At 46.4% G+C, this 16124-nt stretch overlaps 1 protein-coding gene across 2 annotated transcripts; it reads left to right on the forward strand.

Annotated features, from left to right (window-relative positions):
* Positions 1-1272: 1272 nt before the first annotated feature.
* Positions 1273-16109, forward strand: LOC105488085 (zinc finger protein 530). Of its 2 annotated transcripts, XR_011617996.1 has the most exons (4): positions 1273-1522; positions 5681-5810; positions 7419-9573; positions 14377-16109. XR_011617996.1 is itself a non-coding variant. In XM_011751827.2 (3 exons), exons 1-3 carry the CDS (start codon positions 1493-1495, stop codon positions 9053-9055), a joined length of 1797 nt encoding a protein of 598 aa, XP_011750129.2. In that variant the 5' UTR covers positions 1304-1492; the 3' UTR covers positions 9056-11437. The 2 variants fall into 2 exon arrangements, 1 of the variants encoding a protein (XP_011750129.2); XM_011751827.2 differs by lacking the exon at positions 14377-16109 and having other exon boundaries at positions 1304-1522; positions 7419-11437.
* Positions 16110-16124: the final 15 nt, after the last annotated feature.

Consider the following 16124-nt stretch of genomic DNA (forward strand, 5'->3'; position numbering starts at 1 on the left):
TTTGAGAGCCAAAATAGAACAAAAAGGCAGAGAAAGAGCAAGTTACTCTCTTCTTGTCCTGGGTCATCCATCTTCTGCTTTCCAACATTAAAGTTCTTGGATCTTGGGCCTTTGGACTCTGGAACATACAAGAATGACCCTCACCCAGTTCTCAGGCCTTCAGCCTCCAACTGGGAATTTCACCATAGGCTCCCTTGGTTTTCAGGCCTTCAGATGCAGACTGAATACCACCCAACTTCGTGATTTACCAGGTTGCAAAAAGCATATCCTGGGACTTCTTAGTCTCCATAACTGGATGAGCCAATTCCCATAATAAATCCCCTCTTGTACATCTATGTACCCTATTGGTTCTGTGTTTCTCTGCAGAATCCTAACACAATGGCTTTCAGCAATTTTCATTTCACAACTGTTTTTCTGAGATAATCTCAACTCCCCTCGCAGGCACTGTCCCTGCAGTAACAGTATCAATGATCAAAATTTCCCATCAAAGAGATGAAAGCTAGGTGTCCCTAACTTTTATTCTGGCATTCTGGTGTCCCCTTTGCACAAGTGCTCTGACTGTGAACACTACAGACACTGTTCTACTTTAAAATGACATATGCTAAGTGGCTCTTTTGTTTAGAAAGTTGCTACAATCCTAAAAGAAGCATATCTAAGAATATGCAGGAAGAAATATTATATGAATAAAACACTGTTCCTTACAGGATTAGACACACTTACTGATTACACAGGCAGGAGAGGCATTTTCTGTGAGAACCAGAGACAGAATTCCACTTTCGTCCACCTGCTTTGGTGCGATCTAACGGATGTTTTATCATTCCTGTCGTGGCTCTGTGTAAACTCTATTTCCCTCATTCCTTACTGAGCATAATGAAATTCACAAAGCTGACTCTAACGTTCTACTCTACATAAATGTGTGGAGAAAGAAGGTAATGTTTACTAGGTTCTCACCATGGATAGAGGCATTTTGTATCTGAATGACTCCGACTACCTAGGTGACTAGTTGTACACAATACTCTCCAAAAATCTCTGTATGGTACCTTACAGCAGCGAAGCTCCTCCCTGGTCCAAGGAGGCTGGAGACACCACCTCTCAGGCTTCCCCTCCACAGCACGGGGCCATTCCTCCCTGAGGTCCAGGAGAAGAGCAAGCTCTGCCAGCCCAGGAAGCGGTGAGAACTACATTACCCAGAGGCCCGTGCGCCAGGCACTTGGCGTGGAGCCAATGAGGCCCAGGTGAGGGACTTTTCCGCTCTGCCCAACTTGTCTGGGCGGGACTTCCGGCGTCCTCCCAGTGGCGGGCACTTTGGCTTGTGTCAGTTCCATCCGCGGGTTCCGGATCTGGACCCAGGTGCTGACAGCGAAAAGGGGCGAGGAGAGTGGTTTTCCCAGCTGCACAGCCGGGGCCTGACGGTCGCCGGCGGTGGTGATTGCTTTGCTCGTGTCCCCGCCCGGATCGTCCACCGCTCCCGGCCCTCTGTGCGCAGAGTCCGATGGCGGCGGCAATGAGGGCCCCGACCCTGGTGAGCGCTGCGTCCTCCCGGCCTCCTCCGCCCTCCCCACCCGAAACTGAGGGGCGCGTGAAGGGTTTTCTGCAGCCGGACCGCATTGTCCAGCACAGTGAGGCTCTGGTGCTGGGTCTCGTTTCTGGTAGTGTAGCAGGGAGCGGGAGAGCGACGGCTTGGAGCTGCGCCTGAGCCAGGAGGCAGGGGAGACCCAGGCCGGCCTCACGCGGGCAGGGAGCAGAGGGTGGGGCAGCGCCATGCTGCATTGGCCCCACTGAGTTTCGCCAGCACACTGAGGGCCACAGCGCGTAGGACAAAAGGGGCACGGACCCAGTCACGCTTCTAAAAGTTTCACAAAAGCTGTTCAGAGGAACTCACTGGAAGGGCAGTGATGATAGCAGGCATGGAGGGACCTAGTCTCTTTACGAGGTCACAAAGCTGATAAAAGTCAGCACCAAGGACTGACACCCAGATATAAAGCAGTCATCCCAGGACACCTGGCTCTGGTGTTACACATTGGAACCAGAAGCCCATGGAGCCGCAATGTGGTCACCTGCCTCTCAGAACGTGTCTCTTCCCACAGATTGCCACTAATACTTACAGGTCTGTAAGAAGAACTTACAGACACTACAAGGGTGAGTGGAGGAAATCCAGAACCTCACTGATTCCAGCAATGGGATCTCTGGGACTGGGACTGTGGTGACCTGGGATTCCTTACCGCTTTTCCAGGCTTTGAGCCTAGGGACTCTGAACAAAATATGCCCAGGGTGGGTGTTCTATGAGGTGGTACCTGTTGCTGGCAAATAATAGAATGAATGTGGAAGTTCGTCCCAGAGATAAGTACAGGTGTTTGGAGCTGCTTGGAGTGAGGCTGAGCTGGTTAAGAGAACCTCAAGTCTCATTTCCTTCTCATGGGAACAGAGAGCAGAGGTACAGGAGCTAGAAATTAAATGACTATCTCGGATGTCTTTGTTCTGGAGATGATGGCAGCAGCGAAGATTTGGAGCAGAAGAGGGAAGTGATCTTCCCCAGGCCTCATGAGGCTCCTGTGGCTGAGCACAGACAACAGACTGTGGGTTTAAGGGAGTTGGTAGCAATACCAAAGAGGAAAGAGGAGACTAATGCAATAGTCCAGGCGAGTGTAGATGATGTGGGCCAGAGTAGTGGCCACAGTGTGGTAGAAATGGTTGAATTTTGGATTGTAAGTCGGCTCTGATTTTCTGGTATTGGGACTGAGAGATAAGAAGGGATGATTCAAGGCTTTTTGGGTTTAGCAGCTGGAAGCATAGAAGCTCCATCTACTGGGAGAGCCAAGTAGATAGTAGGATTATTTTTCACTCAGGATATCAGGATTGTGTTTTGTCCATGTTAAAAATATGAAATGTTTTAGAGAATAAGTAAGTAGCTGTATCAAGTGGCTAGGTGGACACACAGGTCTTGGACTCTGAGGAGGGGTGCAGGATAGAAACTTCTACAAAGAGTGGAGGATAGTATTGAACTAGGATGGAGCTCTATGTCTGTTAGGCCATTTGCATTACTATAAAAAAATACCTAAGGCTGGGTAGTTTATAAAGAAACAAGGTTTATTACAGCTTATAGTTCTGCAGGCTGTACAGGAAGCTTAGTGCTAGTGTCCACTTCTGGTGAGAGCCTCAGGAAGCTTCCATTCGTTGCAGAAGGCAAAAAGGGAGCCAGCAAGACAGAAGGGAGGCACCAGTCTCTTTTTAGTGACCAGGTCTCATGTGAGCTTATTACTGTGGGGAGGATACTATGCCATTCATGAGGGATCCACCTCCATGACCCAGATAACCTCCCACTAGGCCCCACTTCCAACATTGGGGATCACATTTCCAGGTGAGATTTGAAGGGGACAAATATCCAGGCTATATCAGTGTCTTACTTTGGGTTGATAATGAAATAGCCTATATTGGTGGTTTAAACAGCAAAAATGTGTTTCTCACAGTTCTTCAGGCTAGGAAATTCTACATCAGGGTGCCTATAGATTCACTTATTTGTGATGGGCTGCTTCTTGGCTTGCAGTGGCTGCCTTCTTGGTTTGTCCTCACATGGCCTTTCCTGGGAGGGAGTATGTGAAGAAAGCAAGGAATCTCTTTCTATTCTTACAAAAGCATTAATTCCATCATGAGGGCTCTTTTGACCTGATCTAAATCTAATTACCACCCAAAGATTCCATCTCCAAATACTATCACACTATATTACGCTTCATTGTGTTAGTGCTTCAACATAAGCATTTTGTGGGTGGGCATGGGGCAGAAACTTGAGCCCGTAACATCATAGATCCCATTTAGTAGTGGGATTTCGGGTCATGATGATAGTATTAATAGCAGGCCCAGGAAAGGGAGGCGTGGGAGCCACAAGAGGGTACCATATTTGGGTATCTGGATGGATGTTGTGGAAATCACAAACACAGGTTATAGAGGGAAGTGGGCCTAGGAATAATATAGAGAGAGGATACCAGGCAGGTGGCCAGGTTTATGAAGGATGAGTGAACATAAGATGGATGTGGAGGCTGCAGTAGTCCGTTTTCATGCTACTGATAAAGACATACCTGATACTGGGAAGAAAAAGAGGTTTAATGGACTTACAGTTCCACATGGCTGGGGAGGCCTCACAGTTATGGTGGAAAGCAAGGAGGAGCAAGTCACATCTTACATGGATGGCAGCAGGCAAAAAGAGAGTTTGTGCAGGGGAACTCCTCTTTTTAAAACCATCAGTTCTTTTTTTTTTTTTTTTTTTGAGATGAAGTCTTGCTCTGTTCCCAGGCTGGAGGACAGTGGTGAGATCTCAGCTCCCTACAGCCTCCACCTCCTGGACTCAAGGGATTCTCCTGTCTCAGCCGCCCAAGTAGCTGGGATTACAGGTGTGCGCCACCACACCTAGCTAATTTTCATATTTTTAGTAGAGACAGGGTTTCGCCACATTGGCCAGGCTGGTCTCAAACTCCTGACCTCAAGTGATCCGCCTGCCTTGGCCTCCCAAAGTTCTGGGATTAGAGGCGTGAGCCACTGCGACCGGCCTTAAAACCATCAGTTCTCGTGAGACTTATTCACTATTGCGAGAACAGCACAAGAAAGACCCACCCCCATGATTCAGTTACCTCCTACTGGATCCCTCCCATGACACATAGGAATTGTGGGAGTTACAATTCAAGATGAGATTTGGGTGGAGACACAGCCAAACCATATTAGAGACCTAGTGGGATTTCAGACAAGATGAGGCTGAAGCCAGACCTCATGCTTTACTGCTCTATGGCCTCACCAGGATCTTATGACTGCTCCTATGCCTACGGAGTTTCATGCAGGCTGGTGGATAAGTTTAGGGGCAGAAGTAGTCATCTGGGAGCATCACTTAACCTTGGGTGGAGGGCCACTGGAATGAAGGGTAGCAAGAGAGGAAGGCAGTTACTGTTTAGTGCAATACAAGTTGGAAAGGGCCATGTGTATCTGACATATGTATGTGGTTCTGGGTAGCTGAGGTTGATGAAAGGAATAGACTCAGGTAGGGAGGGCTTCAGAGCAGGATATGGGGCTACCTGTGGCAGTAGGGACCATCAGAGGTCTGGGTAGTCCTGGAACTCGTTTGAATTTGCAAGCTCTTTCTAGATGTCTTGTGCTGAGTAACATATAGGAAGGCAGGAGAGATGCCTGTGTTGTGGGATCGGGGTGGAGGTGGCTGAGGGAGTGAGTTGGGTGAGAGAGGTGTGGTAGAAAGAGTGATGCACATATGAAGAGGGAGTGTGAGCTTTTGTTTCATGAGTCTGGACATTGAGGACATGAGAGCGAAATGTGAACCCAGACCTTCAGTTGTGTTTGGGAGCCATGGTCTGAGGGATTCCAGGATAATTTATAGACATGAGAATGTGGTTTCTATCTGTCCACCTGCCTGTTGTTGCTGTGGGAGAACACAGTGACCAATGGGACCATGAGGAGAGAGTGGGCATCAGTGGCATCAGGGCCTGTTGTATTTCCTGAGATGGGGAGATGGGGAGGAGGGTGGGCCAGGGATGGACGTGGGGGGAATCAACGTGTGGGGGATGGACATATTCTCTGAGGTGGGGAGATGGGGAGGAGGGTGAGCCAGGGATGGACCTGTGGGGGAATCAACTTGGGGTCCTAGGAAAGATGCTGATCATGGAATGAACTGTCCCCATCATAGCAGGGTTTTGTAGCCTTTGAGGATGTGGCCATTTACTTCTCCCAGGAGGAGTGGGAGCTCCTTGATGAGACGCAGAGGCTCCTGTACCATGATGTGATGCTGGAGAACTTTGCAGTTATGGCATCCCTAGGTAAGGCCCTCCTATTCCTCCCCGTGTCTTTTGTGGGTCTCTCCTTTTCCCTTGTCCCTGAGGCAGCTCTGTCCTTTCTTCAGTTAGACCCTGAGCTCTACAGACCTTCCCACTTTCTTGGCGTATGTATTCTGGGGGACATCACCAAGCAAGGCACTCTCCAGACTATCCTAACATCTGTTGCCTCTAGGCATGCTGTGAAGGGTCTGGGAGACAGGATCTTTCTTTCAACCTAAAGGATTTGTCCTTGCCTTCTCCATGACAGGATGGCTTTGTCCACTTCTAGGATGCTGTTTGCTCCGTGTTCTGCCTTTTGCTTCTAACTAAAATCTCAAGCTGCCTGTTTCAATAATTGCAGGCATCATGATGGTAACTACTGATTGGTCCATAGGCTTTTCATAAAGATCCACCTAAAAGATTTTCTTGTAACATTATTTTTCACTGCTGTAGTTTGTTATGTGCTGAGTTGCTCTGTGCCAGTGCTGGCTGTGCACCTCTCTGGTCTACCCTTTAGGGCTTGCATCTTACAGGCCCAGTATAGTTGCACAACTGGGATTGGGGGATGGCTCTGGTTGCTTTATGGGGTGCAAATGGCAAGATACTCTCAGAGGAGTCCTGGCCCTGATGAGTGACAACTAAGGGAGGGCAAGACGCTAGGGCTGTTTCTAATCACGCCATAAACCTGTCCTGAGTTCTCAGTGATTGGGTGCCAATTCCATAGGACATACATCATTTCTATCTTTTTTTCCTTTTCTTTTTTTTTTTTTTGAGACAAGAGTCTCACTCTGTTGCCCAGGGTGGAGTGCAGTGGTGTTATCTCTGCTCACTGCAAGCTCCGCCTCCCGAGTTCACGCCATTCTCCTGCCTCAGCCCCCCAAGTAACTGGGACTACAGGCACCCACCACCACGCCTGGCTATTTTTTTGTATTTTCAGTAAAGATAGGGTTTCACCATGTTAGCTGGGTTTTCACCATGTTAGCCAGGATGATCTAGATCTCCTGACCTCGTGGTCCGCCCACCTCAGCCTCCCAAACTGCTGGGATTACAGGCATGAGCCACAGCGCCTGGCCTTTTTTTTTCTTTTCTACACATGTTCTGATTTTTATTTCATCCATGACTTCCAGCCCTTAGCTGCTCCCAATTTCTGGCCTCCATGTGTTACCTGTTCCTTCTCAGTGCGACTTCTGAGTGTTCTCTAACACTGACCCACATGTAATATGTTGTCAGATGTGCACATGATTTTAAATAGTCCTTCCACACCTAGTATTCAGTTCCCATGGGTTTCTCCTGGGCCTGGACACCAATAATCTGTGCAGTATACCGAAGTCCTCTCTTCTCATCAGGGGAGGAGGTCCTGATAAAAGCTTCTGGAAGAATAGTGAGCCAGAGACCCTACCTCTTCTGAGTTGTGCCCCAACTTTGTGTCTTTCATCTCATAAGGCCTCCCTTGTTTTCTGTGACTTGTAGAGCCCTTTTTCCCCAAATTGCCACCAGCTCTCGTATCCTAAGAACATTTTCTTAGACTCATTCTTTGTCTGACACACATTTTTGATGTAACTTCTCACACCATAGTGAACCTGTATTTTCTCAGCATTTCTCTTCTTTCAGGTTGTTGGTGTGGAGCAGAAGATGAGGGGGCACCTTCTGCAGAGAGCATTTCTGTGTCAGAACTGTCACAGGGCAGGACTCCAAAGGCAGATACATCCACTGATAAGAGTCACCCCTGTGAGATTTGTACCCCAGTCCTGAGAGACATTTTACAAATGATTGAGCTCAAAGCCTCACCCTGTGGACAGAAATTGTACTTGGGTGGGGCATCAGATTTCTGGATGAATTCAAACCTTCACCAGCTCCAGAAGCTTGATAATGGAGAGAAGCTCTTTGAAATGGATGGGGACCAGGCCTCATTTATGATGAACTACAGGTTCCATCTGTCAGGAAAACCCTTCATGTTTGGGGAAGTTGGGAGGGACTTTTCAGCCACCTCAGGACTTCTCCAGCTTCAGATGACTCCCAGCAGTGAGAGACCACACAGCAGGATTCGACACTTCAGAGTTCCCACTGGACAAAAGCCTCTCAAGTACACTGAATCCAGGAAATCTTTTAGAGAAAACTCTGTATTCATTCAACACCAAAGAGCTGACTCTGGAGAAAGGCCTTACGAGTGCAGTGAATGTGGGAAATCCTTTAGTCAAAGTTCTGGCTTTCTTCGACACAGGAAAGCACACAATAGAACAAGCACTAATGAATGTAGTGAATGTGGGAAGTCATTTAGTCGCAAAAGTCACCTAACTCAACACCAAAGAGTTCACACTGGAGAAAGGCCTTATGACTGCAGTGAATGTGGCAAATCCTTTCGCCAGATATCTGTCCTTATTCAACATCAACGAGTTCACACTGGAGAAAGGCCTTATGAGTGCAGTGAGTGTGGGAAATCTTTTAGCCACAGCACTAACCTCTATCGTCACAGGAGTGCCCACACTAGCACAAGGCCTTATGAGTGCAGTGAATGTGGAAAATCCTTTAGCCATAGCACTAACCTCTTTCGACACTGGAGAGTTCACACTGGAGCAAGGCCTTATGAGTGTAGTGAATGTGGGAAATCATTTAGTTGCAATATCTACCTCATTCACCACCAAAGATTTCACACTGGAGAAAGGCCTTATGTGTGCAGTGAATGTGGGAAATCATTTGGCCAGAAATCTGTCCTCATTCAACACCAAAGAGTTCACACTGGAGAAAGGCCTTATGAGTGCAGTGAATGTGGGAAAGATTTTAGCCAAAGCTCTGGCCTCTTTCGACACAGAAGAGCTCACACTAAAACAAAGCCTTATAAGTGCAGTGAATGTGAAAAATCATTTAGTTGCAAAACTGACCTTATTCGGCACCAGACAGTTCACACTGGAGAAAGGCCTTATGAGTGCAGTGTATGTGGGAAATCTTTTATCCGAAAAACCCACCTCATTCGACACCAGACCGTTCACACTAATGAAAGGCCTTATGAGTGCGATGAATGTGGGAAATCCTATAGCCAAAGCTCTGCCCTCCTTCAGCATAGGAGAGTTCACACTGGAGAAAGGCCTTATGAGTGCAGCGAATGTGGGAAATCTTTTACCCGCAAAAATCACCTCATTCAACACAAGAGAGTTCACACTGGAGAAAGGCCTTATGAATGCAGTGAATGTGGGAAATCCTTTAGCCAAAGCTCTGGCCTCTTAAGACACAGAAGAGTTCATGTGCAGTGAATGTGGGAAATTATTTTGTCACTTTTTTTTTTTTTTTTTTTTTTGAGATGGAATTTCGCTCTTGTCACCCTGGCTGGAGTACAATGGTGCAATCTGGGCTCACTGCAACCCCCGCCTCCTGGGATCAGGTGATTCTCCTACCACAGCCTCCTGAGTACCTGAGATTACAGGCGCCTGCCGCCATGCCCAGCTAATTTTTGTATTTTTAGTAGAAACAAGGTTTCACCATGTTGGTCGGGCTGGTCTTGAACTCCTGACCTCAGGTGATCCACATGCTTCGGCTTCCCAAAGTGCTGGGATTACAGGCGTAAGCCACCATGCCCAGCTTGTGTTGTCACATTTAACACAAGATTTCCCAAAGAAGAAAGGCCTTATATATGCTGTGAATTTGTGTGTTTTTTGTTTGTTTGTTTTTTGTTTTAATTTGGTATGATGGCGCTGGAGGCTAGCCTTTGAGAAGAGCCTTCTCCTGATGTGACTCATGTATCCAAACATCTATGGATTCCCATAAATTTGAGGTATGTGGGAAGCATGTGTAGCTATGTTGTACTCTCTAAACCTGCCCAGGGACCTTACCAGATTCATATCACTGCCAGTTTCTGTGGCTGAAGCCTTTTCATCTCTACCCCCTGGGAGACCCACAGAGTGTGCATCAGTCACCACCCTAGCATGCTCAGGGAGGCAGCCTTCTTCCATTAGTTGGAGGAAAGTATGAGTAGTCTAAGCTCTTAGGGGGATTTCTCATTTCCTCCTCTGGCTACATAGTGCATGTAACTACCCCATTGTTGGCCCCAGGACCTGACCTGAATTCTGCTGGCAGCTTCCAGAGGACTGCGTTTTTTGAGGACATTGTTGATCTCAGGCAATGCTTGTGATGAAGCGTTTTTTAGCTTCCACCACGTACCAGGAACTGCCTGTTAACTGGCTTGTGCAATGATAAAGGCCTTTTGTTTAAGAACCTTTAATCTTGTAAGTTGTATTAACTGTGGAGTAGTTTGGAGACATAATAGGACTCTGTCAGCTTAAAAGGGTATATAACATTTGTGGGGATTCAAATTTTGTTTGCCTCAGATGGGACAGTATGCTGACAGAATATAGCTTTTGCTCCATTTTTGGCCTATTTTGCATTGCTATTGAGGCCTTCTAGGAGACACTGCAGGGCTTTCTGGTTCTGATTTTTGCCTGCATGTGGGCTCAGAGGTCATTCTGCAGAGGGGGCAGTTGTGACAACTTCCATTGTTTCTGGAGACAACACAAAGTTTTTCTTGTTGATTGAGGATATCACATAATGCCCTGCAATGTTTAGAATCCCTTAATGAGGTCCTGTGAAGGAGCTGTGTCCCTTGAAACACAAAATTCAGTGAGCTAGTGTCCCTAGGTATAAAACTATGGGGCTGGAGGGAAACATAATTGGTAAAGAAATGCTGTGTTGAATACTAGGGAATGGAGGAGACTGCAGCGAATTACATGGACTGTTCCTCATATAAAGCTTCATCCGGCTGGGTGCAGTGGTTCACACCTTTAATCCTAGCACTTTGGGAGGCCGAGGTGGGTGGATCACGAGGTCAGGAGTTCAAGACCAGCCTGGCCAAGATGGTGAAACCCCATCTCTGCTAAAAATACAAAAATTAGCTGGGCATGATGGTGGGCGCCTGTAACCCCAGCTACTCGGGAGGCTGAGGCAGATAATTGCTTGAACTTGGGAGGCAGAGGTTGCGGTAAACCGAGGTCGCACCACTGCACTCTAGCCTAGGCAACAGAGCGAGACTCTGTCTCAAAAAAAAAAAAAAAAAGATCCATTCAGGCCAGTCACAGTGGCTCATGCCTGTAATCCCCACACTTTGGGAAGCCATGGCGTGCAGATCACTTGAGGTCAGGAGTCAGAGACCAGACTGGCCAACATGGTGAAACCCCATCTCTACTAAAAATACAAAAATTAGCCAGGTGCAGTTGTGCATGTCTATAATCCCAGCTGCTCAGAAAGCTGACACACCGCGAATAGCTTGAACCCAGAGGTGGAGGTTGCAGTGAGCTGAGACCATGCCACTGCACTCCAGCCTGGGTGATGGAGAGAGACTGTTTCAAAAAAAAAAAAAAAAAAAAAGACCGGGCGCGATGGCTCACACCTGTAATCCCAGCACTTTAGGAGGCCGAGGCGGGTGGATCACCTGAGGTCTGGAGTTCGAGACCAGCCTGGTCAACATGGCGAAACCCTGTCTCTACTAAAAGTAAAAAATTAGCTGGGTGTGGTGGTGGGCACCAGTAATCCCAGCTACTCAGGAGACTGAGGCAGGAGAATCTCTTGAACCTGGGAGGTGGAGGTTGCAGTGAGCCAAGATCACGCCATTGCACTTCAGCCTGGGCAACAATAGCGTTTCGAAACTCCGTCTCAAAAAAAAAAAAAAAAATTATCCACAAATGTTCCAGTGACTATGACTGCAGGATCACTGTGTGCAGAAATCTCTAGAAATGTGTGTCTTGTAGCTCAAGTCATTAGAGACAACACGGGTTTTACGGATTCCTGTAGCCTCTCTGGCCTGTTTACTTCAAGGCCATTGCTACATAGACAATAAAAAAAGATGAAGTCAAGAGAGATTCAGTTGTCCTTGGTCCGGCTTTTGTCATCCAGTAGCAATACTCTTAATGCTGGTGGAAATGGCCTTCATTGCTCACCTGTATTTCCCGCCACTGCCTCTATGTGGCCTGGGAGCTAGACGGTAGAGTCAATAGAGACTAGAAAACCAGACTTTTTGAAGTGTCAACGACTGAGATTGTTAATTGCACCCATTAAAAAAAATTATCAAGTTATAACTGATGTGGAATAAATTGTACATATTTAAAGTGTACAACTTAAGTTCTGACATAAGTGTAAACTCATGGAAGCATTGTTGTAATCATGAGAATGAGCATATCTCATCTGCATATTTTACTTTTGCTCTTTTATAATACATTCCAGAATATGCAGGCACCTTTTGACATTCCTTTACAATTGATTGACTTGAATTTTCTGGAATTTTATTGTAGACATTATAAAGCGTGTTTTTTTTTTTTTTTTTTTTTTTGTGGTTTTATTTATAAAACTTCTCCTTGGGTAAGGGCCTGAGGTTAACTTTGGGGGTGACAGATATGTCCAACACCATTGATAGGGTGATGATTTCAAAAGGGTATATACGTGTGTGTGTGTGTGTGTGTGTGTGTGTGTATATCTCAAGACTTACTGTTACACTTTAAATATGTGTAGTATATTGCATGTTGATTACACCTCAATGAACCTATAAAAAGTTATTCCATTTAAAAATCTGGGCCTCCCACTTCTGTTGGAAACTGGACAACTTGACAGCCTGCAGTGTTTTGAAACAGCGTGGATTGGGTGTCTTGTTTCCAGCATATGTCCCATGTTCCCTAACACTGTTCCTCAGGAAACAGGGAGGAACAGCTATTCCTCAGGAAACAGGTGTTCCTCAGCACCTGCTGAGTGGCCATATTCCCTGAATGTCAGAAAAGTAACACGGTGACTGTTTTGGACAAAATTCTGAGCTTAAAACCTTGCCTGAATCAGTAGCCGCCAAATTCATTGTGCACATCTTATAATTTCCAAGAACATACATATTAAGTGAATATTTTTATAATTGTGAAATGGTCTGTTCAGGGCCCTCATTCCTCAACCTTTTTTTCCAACCACCCTCTCATTAAGGAGGCATATGTATTAATCATGGTTTTTGTTTTTTGTATTATATGTCTTGACATCTTAAAATTCTTGCTGGTTACAGAGAGACTTACCCTACCAGAGGTAGCTAATTTCTAAAAATAGTAAACAACTATCTTGGGAGCAAGGCAAGCCAACCACCCTCTTTATCTAACTCTTACTCACCAAACCAATACTTTCCCTGCACTAAATCATCCCAGCATTACTGCCAGTGAGTTTGCAGCAGTCTGCAGCAATTTTGGTCCTTGCCTTCTCAGAAGAAAAGTCAACTGAGGAGGCAGAGGTTGGTTTAAGGCAGAGGAAGAGACCAAGGCAAGTTTTTTTTAGCAGGAGTGAGAATTTATTAAAATGTTTTAGAGTAGGAGTGAAAGGAATCAAAGTACACTTGAAAGAGGGCCAAGTGGATTACTTGAGAGGTCAAGGGCCCCACTTGATCCTTGGCTTGGGACTTTATACATTTGCTCATTTCCCAGGCTCCCTGTTCTCCTCCCTTGGGTAGGCTGTTGCTTGACTACTGCATGCACAGTGGTCTGCCAGCACTTGGGAGGGGCCGCATGCAGTAAACATGACTGTTTACTGAAGTCATACATATACTCATTTGGGGTGATTTTCCCTTACGAGTCAAGCACCCCCAGAGGAAGGTCAAATACCAGTCAAATTTTGCCATCTTGCCCCATTTTGTGCATACTTGAAACCTTATCAGAGATTGCGGTTCACTGGCTCCGGGTGTCTTCTATCTGTTGGAAAACTTTTCCTTCCTGGTACCAATCATGGCCGCTTACCATCTCAGAGGGATAGTTTTATGCTCTCCTGTCCTTCACCCAATGAGAGCTGGACATCTCAGGGGTCCCTCTCTTGTTCTGTTTATTATCTCAGAGGAAAAGATTTATGGATTGCCCATCCTTAATGCCAAAATTGCCTGAAATTCCTGGGGTCCCTCTCTCCTGCCCTACTCATATCTACCTACTCTAACACCAGGGTCAGGGTATGAGGCCACTATAGAGACCACCCCTGTAAGCCAACCAGAATTATTCAGACTAGCCAGTACTTAGCTGTTTGCTCTGATCTGCCTTCCCTTTCCCATGGAAAACACAATAAAGGATCTGGCCTAGGTGCTCCCCTAGCTCTTGCTTCTTCCTTTAGACTAAAACCTGTTCCTCCTGTGGCCCTGCATGGCGTACTGTACTTCTCATTTCTAGGGGAATTCTGAGTAACATTAAACTTTTATTTCAGTGGCATTGAGCTCTCCATGTCCTTTTCCAATAAAGACCCATCCACAAATTGGCCTCTCTTGGCTATGTAATATTACATATCATTCCAGCACTTCTCAGTGCTTTCACCTCTTTTCTCCATTATGCCTGCCACATTATAACACTCCATATAATTTAGCATTTTTTTCATATTTCCTCCTCTGTCTTTCTTCAGTATAGTGTAAGCTACTGGGGTCTGTCTCTTGTTTTGTAAATGTCCCATGCAGTTAAGATAGTGTCTGAAATACAGTAGGTGTTCCTTGAACATTTGTTAGATCTATGAATAAGCATAATACTACAGCATCCCTGTTCACATTAACATTCTGATAGCACTTTCTAAATGTTTTCTTTACTTCTCCCTCCAGGTATTACTGAGTGTTTTCAAGAATGAAAAGAGGCCTGGCATGGTGGCTCACATCTGTAATCCCAACTTTTTGGGAGGTTGAGGTGGGAGGATCCCTTGAGCCTAAGAGTTTGAGGCTGCAGCAAGCCATGATCATGCCACTACACTCCAGCCTGTGCAACACAGCGAGATCCTGTCTCCAAAATTAAATAAATAAAAAATATTACATTTTGGAGACTAAACCCTGCTTGTGGTCATAGTTGTAGCACAGCTGTGTGCTCAGCTTCATTTGCTCACTTCTCGGAATTCAATGTCTCCTGCTCAAATTTTGCTGTCATCTTAACCGTTTTCACCTATGACAGATATGTGTCTCCAGGTCCATTTCTTCATGTATCTGTGAATAACTACAGAATTATTAACTTTGAGTAATTTGGCCAGGTGCGGTGGCTAATGCCTGTAATCCCAGCACTTTGGGAGGCCGAGGCGGGTGGATCATGAGGTCAGGAGATCGAGACCATCCTGGCTAACATGGTGAAACCCCCGTCTTTACTAAAAATACAAAAAAGCCAGGCGTGGTGGCGGGCGCCTGTAGTCCCAGCTACTCGGGAAGCTGAGGCAGGAGAATGGCGTGAACCTGGGAGGCGAAGCTTGCAGTGAGCCGAGATCGTGCCCTGCACTCCATCCTGGGCGACACAGCGAGACTCTGTCTCAAAGAAAAAACAAAAAAACTTTGAATAAACAATTCGCAAATGTTTTTGTCTTTCTTTCCCCATACATTCCCCCTTCTTTCATTTTTTTAAACCATAAGTAATTCTCCATTCAGACACTGTCCGCGTAATTGCAGGTGAAATGAGAATCACCTCCCAGCCAAGAAATGTGATCCCAATTTTCCAAATCTTTGTTTCTGGTTTCAGACAACACCTTTGCAGCCCCTGTCTTGGCACATAAAAACATTTATAATGCTTCTTCTTTTCAGATAAGAAACATTCCCAAAAGGAAATAGATATATCTCAATTTTGGGGCTAGGAACTCTCATTTGGAGAAAAGAGTATTGCTCCCTTGGTTGGACATTAGTGACCATACAGGCAGGAAATGTGTCTTCCTTGACCACCTTCTTTTGCCTGTCTTCCTCCTCATGGTTCTCTCAGGTATTTCTTTTCTGAGGAAACCAGAGGAAGAGCTCTATATTAGTCCACTTGCCTCGGGGAGCTCCAGCATCCCTCCATAGCCACTGTCTGGAGACCATTCTTCCACTCCATGGCCCTGCCTGGGGACAATTCTCTGTTAACCCTGACCCAACCGAGGCTCACAAAACTGACTCAAAGCTTCCCTCTACAGTACACATATTTTTTTAAATGAAGGAAATTTGAGTGGACTCAGAGTGACATTGGATGTCGTGTGTCCATTTGGTGGTGTGACTTTCGGGAACATATGTAAGACTATATCCCAATATTTCGGGGATCCCTGAAGACTTCATTACACAAGACCTGGTTGAGGGTCCTTTAAGAGGAGCGAAGCCACACTCTGCCCTCCGAGTCTCAAGGCATAATTTCTCAGCGCCCCTCGCAGTACCATTTGGTCTTTGCCCAGCGTGCAGGGGAGTCGCCACGGCCACGTGCACATGAGAACTACATTGCCCAGAAACCTCTGCGCCGCGCGTCAGCGGCACTCAGGGGCGTTTCCCTGCGGACGGAAGCTCTCTGGGCGTGACTTCCGGCATCTTCCCCGCGGCGGACATCTTGTCGGCTCTTAGGTGGAACCGTCGGAGCA

Source organism: Macaca nemestrina, chromosome 20 (assembly GCF_043159975.1).
Source record: "Macaca nemestrina isolate mMacNem1 chromosome 20, mMacNem.hap1, whole genome shotgun sequence".
NCBI lineage: Eukaryota > Metazoa > Chordata > Mammalia > Primates > Cercopithecidae > Macaca > Macaca nemestrina.

Bases quoted from the DNA above. Each gene is read 5' to 3' on its own strand.
- LOC105488085 (XM_011751827.2), top strand. From the start codon at position 1,493: ATGGCGGCGGCAATGAGGGCCCCGACCCTG. The intron at 1,523-5,680 runs GTGAGCGCTGCG...TCCCCATCATAG, and splicing joins CAATGAGGGCCCCGACCCTG to CAGGGTTTTGTAGCCTTTGA. The intron at 5,811-7,418 runs GTAAGGCCCTCC...CTCTTCTTTCAG, and splicing joins TGCAGTTATGGCATCCCTAG to GTTGTTGGTGTGGAGCAGAA.